This window comes from Entelurus aequoreus, linkage group LG05 (assembly GCF_033978785.1).
Source record: "Entelurus aequoreus isolate RoL-2023_Sb linkage group LG05, RoL_Eaeq_v1.1, whole genome shotgun sequence".
NCBI classification, from domain to species: domain Eukaryota; kingdom Metazoa; phylum Chordata; class Actinopteri; order Syngnathiformes; family Syngnathidae; genus Entelurus; species Entelurus aequoreus.
In genome coordinates this window covers 75,020,970-75,031,633 of record NC_084735.1, presented here as the reverse complement: position 1 = coordinate 75,031,633, position 10,664 = coordinate 75,020,970, and the positions used below count along the sequence as shown (strand labels likewise).

Here is a 10,664-nt window from a genome sequence, read left to right as displayed (position 1 = left end):
TGCATATGAGCCAATACTTGATGTGTTGCAGGGGTGTTTGTGTGTGTTTTCGTGTATTTGCAACTTTCCTTGTCGTCTCAATGTCCCTCAACTCTGCACACTTTTTGTTCAAGGTTATTTTAGAATTATATGATACACATAGTTATATTTATTTTGACGTTTTCTTGGTTAAATATTCTATTTATTTTTGAGCATCTTTGTTGAGTAAACACAAAAAATGGACGGTGCTTTCGGTTTTCCTTACAAGTGTGTGTGTTTTCTATTTATTTAGTTACACTTTTAAGTCTTACCTTCAAAGCTTCGGCAGCCAGCAGGAAATGAGATGAACTTCAGTGGAATAAAATAAATATTTAACTCCTAAAATCTTTCCTTCTCGCCAGCATCTGCCATTGGACGGTAAAGTTACATAGGAATAAAGAAAAAACCCTCATCATTCGATATTACAATTACGCCTTTTGCCTTGGTCATTTCAAACAAAATAAGTGCAAATACACTATAGGTCATCTTCATGAATTATTCATTTAAAAGGTCAAATGGACTGCAAATAATTAGTGGGGAATGTGTGCATGTTTTGTTTTTTTTAGCTTACTTTGTTTCGCTTTTACTTCTCTGCTTGTTACATGGATGTGTTTTCTGGTGGAGGTCTTCAACTACAGAATGGCTTGAATTAAATGGTTGTACACTCAAAATGAAAATTAAAAATACAGTGCAATGTATCCAGTGTGTTTTCTATGTTTTTGAATGTTGTGTTGATTATTAAGTCAATTCCTAAAAATATATGAAAATGTACATTGGTTTTAAAATACTGTACTACATAAATGTTTTTATTGTTTATATTTAAAAGGTAAATATTTAATATACATAAAATTGTATACTTACTGTATAAAACGATTATTTCAAAAATGCTACATTTATGTTTTATGATGGTATTTATGGTATAAGTAAATATCTGTAAAACATGGAAATTATACACTGGACAGTATAGAATATTTTTAAATACGTAATAATATCTCTGCTTAGGCTGCTGTTCCCGCAACCCGACTTCAGATTAGTGGAAAAAGATAGATGTGTAGTACAACTACATAAAATAAATACATAATTATTTAATTTAAACAAATGTATGCTGTATAAACATTTTTCATAAGTATTTAATATTTTGAAGAAAAATGTAAATGAGGAGTTATCTTTATTTTCATTCTTACTCAAGATCAATGCTATACTTTTCTGGATAAGTAAAATTTATAAGCATTGCAGTGTATACGATTATATTATAAGCATTATAATATTGTGTTAAAATTATAACAAATATTACAGAAAAAAATATATGTGACTTGTGTTGATTTGAATTCCAGATACAATAAATGAAAACAACTGGTGAAGAAATTATGAAATACATTTTGTTTGCAAGTTTTGTTCAAAACGGTATGCACTTTTGGCTCTTTTGTGAGGCAATAACTACAGTATTAAAGTTATAATTGGAAGTCATGCATTCTGCTAAACGGCCTGCATGGGGAGCTCGTTGCAACGCTGTCCATTGAAATTACGCCCCCCCCCCCTTTTTTTTTATGATAGAAAATCTTGATTTTAAAAAAATATAATATATAATAGAATTTTGATTTATAATAAATGAACACTTTTTGTACGATTAGTGTCCAAATAAATCCGTTTGATTGGTTAGTCATAAGTTAGCTCCGCCCCCTACCATAATTAAGTCAAGTAGCCTCAGGTGTGTTTGCTGCTGACATCTTTAAAGTGATCCCTCCTTGTAGCGTGTGACGCATCAGCACTGTTTTATTTTTTATGTTTAGTTTATGAAGATAATTTATTTATGAATAGTTCAGAACAAAAAAAACAAACGCTGACTTCTTTTATCAAGATCCAGCAGTAAATATGTTTCCTTAACTTCCTGTTTGTTGGTTTTACTCGTTTTTGGGGTTTTTTCATCAGTAGGAGCACCCTACGTATTTTTTTGTTTTTCTTTTTAAATACTTGTGCGTATGTTTTAGAAGTGAAAGTTCACTGACTTGACCAACATGAAGGAAGAAATCGCTGCCGCCGTGTTCTTCGTTGCCCGCCTGGTTAAACGGTACGGATGTCTGGATAAGGACAGCCGGGATCGCTTCGCCGCCGCGCTCACGTCCGCTTTGTTGGAGCGCTACAAAAACCACTGGCACCCGAACGCACCAACCAAAGGGCAGGCCTACAGGTTTGAATAGGACTCTGGTGTTACCTTTATGTGCTTTTCTAGTGTCGTAAATTGGACAACTCCATCAAGAATTGGTGTATAATTGGGTTAAAATGTATCAATTTTAAACAAGTGTCCTTGTTGAAAAATGTCTACATTTCTTTAACTTTTTTTTCTAAATCTAAGATGGTGATTAAACAAAAGTGCTCTATTTTAACTGTCAGTTAGCTAGCTAACTTTAGCATTTTTCTTTAAAACAAGCTAGCTGGCTAAAGTTAGCCTTTTTTTTCCTTTTTTTTAAACACAAATTAAAATATTTGATTAAATTCAAGGTAGGAGAGTCTCTGGTTTTAAATTATCTATTAAACAAAATGTTCTTTACTTTTGCAGAAAACCCTTTTTAATATGGTAGCTAAGCTAATGTTGGTTCACGTTAGTTATTCAGCTAAGTTTGTTGGCTTTGTTAAACAAGACCGACAAATCGTTATAAAATTGAGGTAAAACAATCTCAAAAGGGTTGTTTAAATTTTACATTGTTGTGTATTGTTTGAAATGGCTTAACAGACAGGCAAAATTCACTGATTCAAATGTTAAAGGCATTTTGGGTAGGACATGTCGACCATTTTCTTTTAGTTTGAAACTGGAATTTATCTTTATAATTTAGTTTTGGATGCATTAATACACTTGCATCTCAAATAAATGCCTTTTTAAATTAAGATGGTTACAATAATAGTGTTTTTCCAGGTGTCTACGTATGAACCGCGTGCAGCTGCAAGACCTTGTGTTGCAGAAGGCGTGCGACAGAAGCGTGGTTCGCTACGAGGACCTGGGCCTCCCTGAGGAACTGACCTTGTGGGTCGACCCTGGCGAGGTTTCGTGCAGGTCAGTGAATGTTTTTTGTTTTTTTAGTGCATGAAATAAGCAACATAGAGTGTCCGCCCTGAGATCGGTAGGTTGGAGTTCAAATCCCAGCCGAGTCATACCAAAGACTATAAAAATGGGACCCATAACCTCCCTGCTTGGCACTCAGCAACACGGGTTGGAGTTGGGGGTTAAATCACCAAAATGATTCCCGGGCGCGGCGGCGCTGCTGCCCACTGCTCCCCAAGGGGATGGGTCAAATGCAGAGGACAAATTTCACCACATCTAGTGTGTGTGTGACAATCATTGGTACTTTAATCTTAATCTTAAAAAACATTCTTGTAAAAACACGTTTTCAAAGATCTCCGTAACAGACACCCTACCTACCTTAACTATAGACCATTAGTCATTTTGTACTCCAAAGGTAAACAATTTAGAAGTGTACTCGTCTCCCAGTCTGTAGTTGTACTTTTTTTTTTTTTTTAATTCCTACATGCCCTTTTACATTTGTCATTACCCAGAAAAATAATGTTACGTCCACAATCAGTTATTTTCTTTGTTCACGTTTTTTTTGCAATTCCTTTTTCTTTTTTTCTTTTTTTCTTTATTATTTTTTGAAAACCAAACAAATCAGAGAACAAACTTGTTTTGCATTTTTCTTAGTGACACAATTCCGACATTTTCAATGGTGCCATTTTTGTTCTAATATTGTAAACCAAGTAGTACATACATTGTAAACTCCTGACTGGTAGTACGACTATTTGATCTCATTTCTGGTGCATCGGACAATTTTTTATCTTGCAAAATTTCGATTTTCATTTCAGTCTTTTTTTTTTTCTTTTTTTTTGCATCTGTTGTGCAGCCATATACTTGTTTGTTTGTTTTTTAACATACTTTTAATGCTGTTTTTTTCCCCCTTAACTCGTACAAAAAATATATATAATATTAATAAAGTGACATACCACAGATGGCTGCATTCCTGAATGGCCAAGCACAGAAGGCTCATCAACCACCCACATTTTTGTGATTCAATCAGGGTTACTTTGGAGATCAGTTTCACTTGCATATCTCAAAAAGGCACCCCACAGTTCTTGAAACTTTGCAGAACCATTCAATGTCAACCTGATCTTCACCAGTTAATACAAAACATCTTTAATCCAGCGAGTGTGGCAGGAAGGCGCTGTTGCCTTCCATTTTAAAATCTCTAGCCAATAAACGAGAACCATTTTTATTTGTTGGCGTTGTCTAGCGTTAGCAAAGTGGATTTTTCTCAGTTTACTTTTTTGACAGTTGCCAACAATTTTCAACGCGTTTACGTCAACAGGACTTGCATAAAATAGCAACAAGTCAATGTAGTAACAATTACGAGCAAACAACTCTTAAAGTGCAAGTCGTGGTTTACATTTTGAAAAATATTTTTCAACATTAAAATGCAAAGGGAAATGGTCACGTGCAGAATGTTATTTCTAGCCATACACTTTTTGTTGTTGACGTTAATGGCGGTTTACTGGTTAGCGAATGCAAGGCTTCCCCCTCCTTGCAGATATGGCGAACACAGTGCCCCCTTCTCCATCTCAGCGGTGGGCGGCTGCGGGCGGAGAACGGGTGGCGAGTTTTCCCGCCGCGTCCACGATGCCGTGGAGCGCGCCAGCCTGGGTGTGGCCTCGGGCAGTTCTTCAGAAGAGGAGGAAGATGGCGAGGACGACGACGATGACGACGGCGGCAGCAGTGGCAGCAGCGTCCTGTCTGCCCTTTGCCCCCCGGCCAACCCTGAACCCAAGACCATCCCCACCGTCAACAACCCCAATAGCGTCTACAGGGTAGGACCCCAATCCAGGGACTTTTGTCTAACATGGATTTTTTATTAATCCATCTTTTTTTTGTTATTCAGTTCAGCGAGTTTGCTCTCGGCGCCCCCAAGACGTGGCTCATGTACCCAAAGAGGAAGGCCTTCATCGGGGATGTTTTCCAGCCTCCCGCCCCGCCTCCTCCTCCTGGAGGTCCCGCACAGCAGCTCTCTGGCCAGAAGGGCCTCAACCCTTACCGGGCCACTTTCACGTTCAGTGGCCCCCGTGTGGACAAGTACCACTGGGTCAGCAAATACCGGTCCTAGAACCCACTCCAAGTCTGGACGAGGGCATCTTTGAAGTATGAATTTATGTTAAAGTTAACTTTAACTTTAACTTGAAGTATGAATTTAGTCCTATTATGTGCGTGGTTTAATTTTTTTTTTTTCTCTCTTTTTTAACTTCTTGACATGTCTTTTTAAATGTAAATGTTTTTTTTAACTTGCTCACCTGTCAATAAAGTAACATTGAACTGTGACTGAAAAGAAATAAAAAAACGTGTGCAATCTTCAAACCTTGTTTTTGTGTGTATGACTAACAAATAGAAATCCGTTGTAGGGTAAAACTAGCCATATTGTTCTGGGGCCGTACTTATCAAGCTTCTTAGAATTACTCCTAAGAAGTCTGCTAAGAGTTGACTTAAGAGTAAATAAATTCTTCGCTGAAAGCTGCACTTAAAAGTTAGTTATCAAGCGTCTTACTCACACTTTCAGCGAAGTGTAGGACTGAATCTTAAGTGTCACACTCAGAGCTGAATTACGACATTACTATGTGCCGTAAACGGAATTTTAGGTGACGTCATTTCTGTGTCCATAGAAATGACCAATCACGGAAGGGAATCCGTTGTCTAAGAATAAAGAAATATCTTGGAAATATTTAAGTGGACAATGGGAGTGTATATTTTGACAAACTACAAAATACAAAACGAACTAGTCCCCGTCGGCACTCACACTACCGCTCCCTCTGTTCTATCGCCCACACACTGATGTCACTCACCTCACGGCCACACACATACGCTACTGTCATAACATTGATTTCCAATTCATTAATTAGGCAACTAATTTGAAACTGGTGTGGGTGGCTCTATACATACTAGCCCACTGCAGCCACATGCAGAAATCAACAAGGAATCGAAAAGTATTAAATCTGTGACAAAAATAATATCCGCTCTGTCTAAACGATACCGTTTGATCAGCTGCTCGTCATCAAAAAAAACCAAAACATTGTTCCGTTCCCTGAACGTTCGCGCACGTCTCTCTCGACTCAGTGCCATCCCCTGCTGGCAACTCCTAACCACTTAAGACACCTCTGAAGGTCTCTTAAATATCGTGGAGAGTAGGAGTGATTCTTAGACTTAAGAACGTTGATAAAAAAGCTTTTATTCTTAAGTTTGAGAGTAGGACTACATTTCGCAAATTCTCAGGACTTAAGTGTAAAATGGCACTCCAAGAAGCTTGATAAGTACGGCCCCTGAGCAACCAGGGCGAGTACAGAGCTATATATATATATACTTAAAACTTCTACCTTGTTTTTAATGAGTATTTAGGCCTACTTTGCTACTCTATTTTAATGTTGGCCATTATGGTGGTACTTGTTGACAAAAGTTTGACAATTACTGTTGTAAACAGTATCAACAATTCTGCTGTAAATATTTATTTTGGACATACTGAAAGAAAATAGAAAAAGCCCAAAACAAATGAGTAGTGAAAGAAAACGTTTCTAATGTTTACAGTTTCACATTCTAACTTGTCCAAAAAAGGAGTAGGAAAGAGCTTGTTCAATCGTACCCCTTTCCTGTGTAGAATATTGTAGCAAATATACATTTAAATACACTCTTCATTCTTCAGCTTCAGCCATTGCTCTTTCTTTAGTGTGAAAACACCATGAAACTGTTATGCTATTCCTAATACTGTTACAATGTTGAGGCTGTGTACCGTGAACTTAAAACTATGCGTCCTATAGTTCTGACGAACGTCTTAACGGATGGCTCCCAAAAGGCGTGGCCTGATGGCCTTGTTGTGCCAAAGTCACCTGGACTATTATCCCTGGGACTCGCCCCCACCTTCGTGCAACCATGAAGTTGTCTGGCCCAGATAGACTTTGTTTATATAGGAAGAGAGAAGAATTATTGATCGGGGGCAATGATCATAAGATCATTGCTAGCTGATTGAGACCAATGCTGCCTTTACCTGTGACCTTTGGCAGCGGCATATAGCTCAGTTAGTAGAGTGGCCGTGCCAGCAACTTGAGGGTTCCAGGTTCGATCCCTGCTTCCGCCATCCTAGTTACTGCCATTGTGTCCTTGGGCAAGACACTTTTCCCACCTTCTCCCAGTACCACTCACACTGGTTAACTTAGATAGTGGGTTTAACTAAGTAAAAGTGCTATGTAAATATAATTCACACACACACACACTGCTAAATAAACTGTCAAATCTTTCAAGGAAGTCCTGGCCTCTGACAATTCAATCGAAGAACACGGGTAGAACCTTACACCTGTCTGGAAATAACTTCTAACACAATTTTTCACTTCCTTTTTCAGTCTTTTACACAACAATGAATGAAATAAATGATCAATTATTAATTATAAGTTCACATGAATAGTTGATTTACTGTATGGTTCACTGAACGTGATATATTATGTGTCATTCATCAATCAGGTTCAAGATTTTTTTTAATTAGTATTCCTCTTCCTTGTTCTTTGTAAACGCTTTGAGATTGAACAGTTTCCTAAACTGTATCGTGTCTATGAATATTCTCATTTATTAAGGTCTTTGAAATCTCAGGGCATTCAATGTGATCGCAACTGGACCGTTTGGTTTGTCCTAGAACACTGGTTCTCAAATGGGGGTACACGTACCCCTGGGGGTACTTGAAGGTATGCCAAGGGGTACGTGACATTTTTTTTTAAATGTCTGTCAAAAAGAACTGTGAAAAGAAATGCAACAATGCAATATTCAGTGTTGACAGCTAGATTTTTTGTGGACATGTTCCATAAATATTGATGTTAAAGATTTATTTTTTGTAAAGAAATGTTTAGAATTAAGTTCATGAATCCAGATGGATCTCTATTACAATCCCCAAAGAGGGCACTTTAAGTTGATAATTACTTCTATGTGTAGAAATCTTTATTTATAATTGAATCACTTGTTTATTTTTCAACAAGTTTTTAGTTATTTTTATATATTTTTTTCCAAATAGTTCAAGAAAGACCACAACAAATGAGCAATATTTTGCACTGTTATACAATTTAATAAATCAGAAACTGATGACATAATACTGTATCTTACTTTTTTATCTCTTTTATCTCTTTTTTTTCAACCAAAAATGCTTTGCTCTGATTAGGGGGTACCTGAATTTAAAAAAAATTCACAGGGGTACATCACTGAAAAAAGGTTGAGAACCACTGTCCTAGAAGATGTTTCGCCTCTCATCCAAGTAGGCTTCGTCAGTTCATGCTCACAGACTTAGATTGGTCAGATCTAGTTGAGCCAAAACCCCAAATATTTATACTCCAAAAACCAGGAGGGTGTGCCTGGGCAAGGATGGTTTCTCCCTATCGTAGTGAGAAAAAACAAGTCTTTTGATGCAAACAAGCAATCCTACTGTCAAAGCCAACAGGCAGTCGTTGAAGTGGAATTTCCCCTTGTTAGCATTAAAGTATTGTGTGGCAGAATGATCGCTGTGGATCGACTACTACCAGTTCAAAATAGTCGGAATCCCCCAAGTTAACATTCCATTCAGTTGTAAACAAATGGCATCCTGGCCACCTTCTGGGACCAAAAGGTTTCTAACTCCTGTTATGTGTTGGAGACTTAATTGTAGAGCTTTTTAGGAATGGTTGAAAGAACCGTGTTGTATGTGGGGGATAGGTGGTGTCGCAGACCACCTCCTCTGTTCAGGGATGTTTTTTCAACCATGACATAGATGGCTTCCCTCACTCCTCTTTCATACCTTCCGGCCTCCCTGTCCAGAATCTGTACATTTTTGTTCTCAAAGGAGTGCTGTTTCTCCCTGTGGTGCAGGTAGACAGTTGAGTCCTTTGAGAGGACGGATGGTAGGAAAGAGGAGTGAAGGAAGCCATCTATGTCAAGGTTGAAAACCCATCCCTGAACAGAGGAGGTGGTCTGCGACACCATCCATCCTACACATACAACACTGTCCTTTCAACCATTCCTAAAAGACTCTGCAATTTAGCCTCCAACAAATAACAGGAGTTCGAAACATTCTGGTCACCTTCTGGCACCATTTGTTTACAACTGAATGGAATGCTAACTTGGGGGATTCCGACTATTTTGGACTGGTAGTTGTCGGTCCACAGCGATCGTTTTGCCACACGATACCTCAAGAGGAAATTCCACTTCAACGACTGTCGGTGGCTTTGACATTAGGATTGCTTGTTTGCATCAAAACAGTTGTTTTTAGACTTAGACTTAGACACACTTTATTGATCCACAAGGGAAATTGTTCCACACAGTAGCCCAGTTTCAAAGGATGGAAAGGGTAAGGATGGATTACCATGAATTGATTAATGTGGACCCCGACTTAAAGAAGTTGAAAAACTTATTCGGGTGTTACCATTTAGTCAATTGTACGGAATATGTACTGTACTGTGCAATCTAATAATAAAAATGTACCATCAATCAATGGAAAGGATAAGGCAGGTATTAAGTAGACTAAAAATGTACCATAGTAGCAATATAAAATATAACATGTATGTAATATTTAAATATTATATATGCAGTATATAATATATACTGATATATTATATTATATTTTTTATTTATTTTTTATATTTTCTCACTGTGATAGGGCGAAACCATGCTTGGCCAGGCACACCCTCCAGGTTTTTGGGATTATAAATATTTGGGGTTTTGGCACAAGCCACTAGACTAGATCTTGATATTGATATTGTAGCACCGCTAAAGCTAAAAAGGGCCCCTAAAAGGCGTACCCCATGGTTTACAGAAGAAACTAAAGCCCAGAAATTATCATGTAGAAAGCTGGAACGCAAATGGCGTGCGACTAAACTTGAGGTTTTCCATCAAGCATGGAGTGATAGTTTAATAACTTATAAACGCATGCTTACCTCAGCTAAAGCTAAATATTACTCAAATCTCATCCACCTCAACAAAAATGATCCTAAATTTTTGTTTAGTACAGTAGCATCGCTAACCCAACAAGGGACTCCTCCCAGTAGCTCCACCCACTCAGCAGATGACTTTATGAATTTCTTTAATAAGAAAATTGAAGTCATTAGAAAAGAGATTAAAGACAATGCATCTCAGCTACAACTGGGTTCTATTAACACAAATACGACGGTATATACGACGGACATTGCCCTCCAAAATAGTTTCTCTCTCTTTGATGAAATAACATTGGAGGAATTGTTAAAATGTGTAAATGGGACAAAACAAACAACATGTTTACTTGACCCAATTCCTGGGAAACTTATCAAGGAGCTTTTTGTTTTATTAGGTCCATCAGTGTTAAATATTATAAACTTATCACTTTCCTCTGGTACTGTTCCTCTAGCATTCAAAAAAGCGGTTATTCATCCTCTACTCAAAAGACCTAACCTCGATCCTGACCTCATGGTGAACTACCGGCCGGTGTCCCACCTACCGTTTATCTCGAAAATTCTCGAAAAAATTGTCGCACAGCAGCTAAATGAACACTTAGTGACTAACAATCTCTGTGAACCTTTTCAATCCGGTTTCAGGGCAAATCACTCTACGGAGACAGCCCTCGCAAAAATGACTAATGATCTAT

The 10,664-nt window shown here is 37.8% G+C and overlaps 1 protein-coding gene across 2 annotated transcripts; it reads left to right on the top strand.

The window, feature by feature from the left end:
• Positions 1–1,733: 1,733 nt before the first annotated feature.
• Positions 1,734–5,419, top strand: LOC133649851 (maternal B9.10 protein-like). Of its 2 annotated transcripts, XM_062046530.1 has the most exons (5): positions 1,734–1,884; positions 2,007–2,206; positions 2,930–3,067; positions 4,590–4,866; positions 4,938–5,419. In XM_062046530.1, exons 2-5 carry the CDS (start codon positions 2,034–2,036, stop codon positions 5,157–5,159), a joined length of 810 nt encoding a protein of 269 aa, XP_061902514.1. In that variant the 5' UTR covers positions 1,734–1,884; positions 2,007–2,033; the 3' UTR covers positions 5,160–5,419. The 2 variants fall into 2 exon arrangements, with proteins under 2 accessions (XP_061902514.1, XP_061902513.1); XM_062046529.1 differs by having other exon boundaries at positions 1,735–2,206.
• Positions 5,420–10,664: the final 5,245 nt, after the last annotated feature.

Bases quoted from the DNA above. Each gene is read 5' to 3' on its own strand.
- LOC133649851 (XM_062046530.1), top strand. From the start codon at position 2,034: ATGAAGGAAGAAATCGCTGCCGCCGTGTTCTTCGTTGCCCGCCTGGTT. The intron at 3,068-4,589 runs GTCAGTGAATGT...CCCTCCTTGCAG, and splicing joins CCTGGCGAGGTTTCGTGCAG to ATATGGCGAACACAGTGCCC. The intron at 4,867-4,937 runs GTAGGACCCCAA...TTTGTTATTCAG, and splicing joins ACCCCAATAGCGTCTACAGG to TTCAGCGAGTTTGCTCTCGG.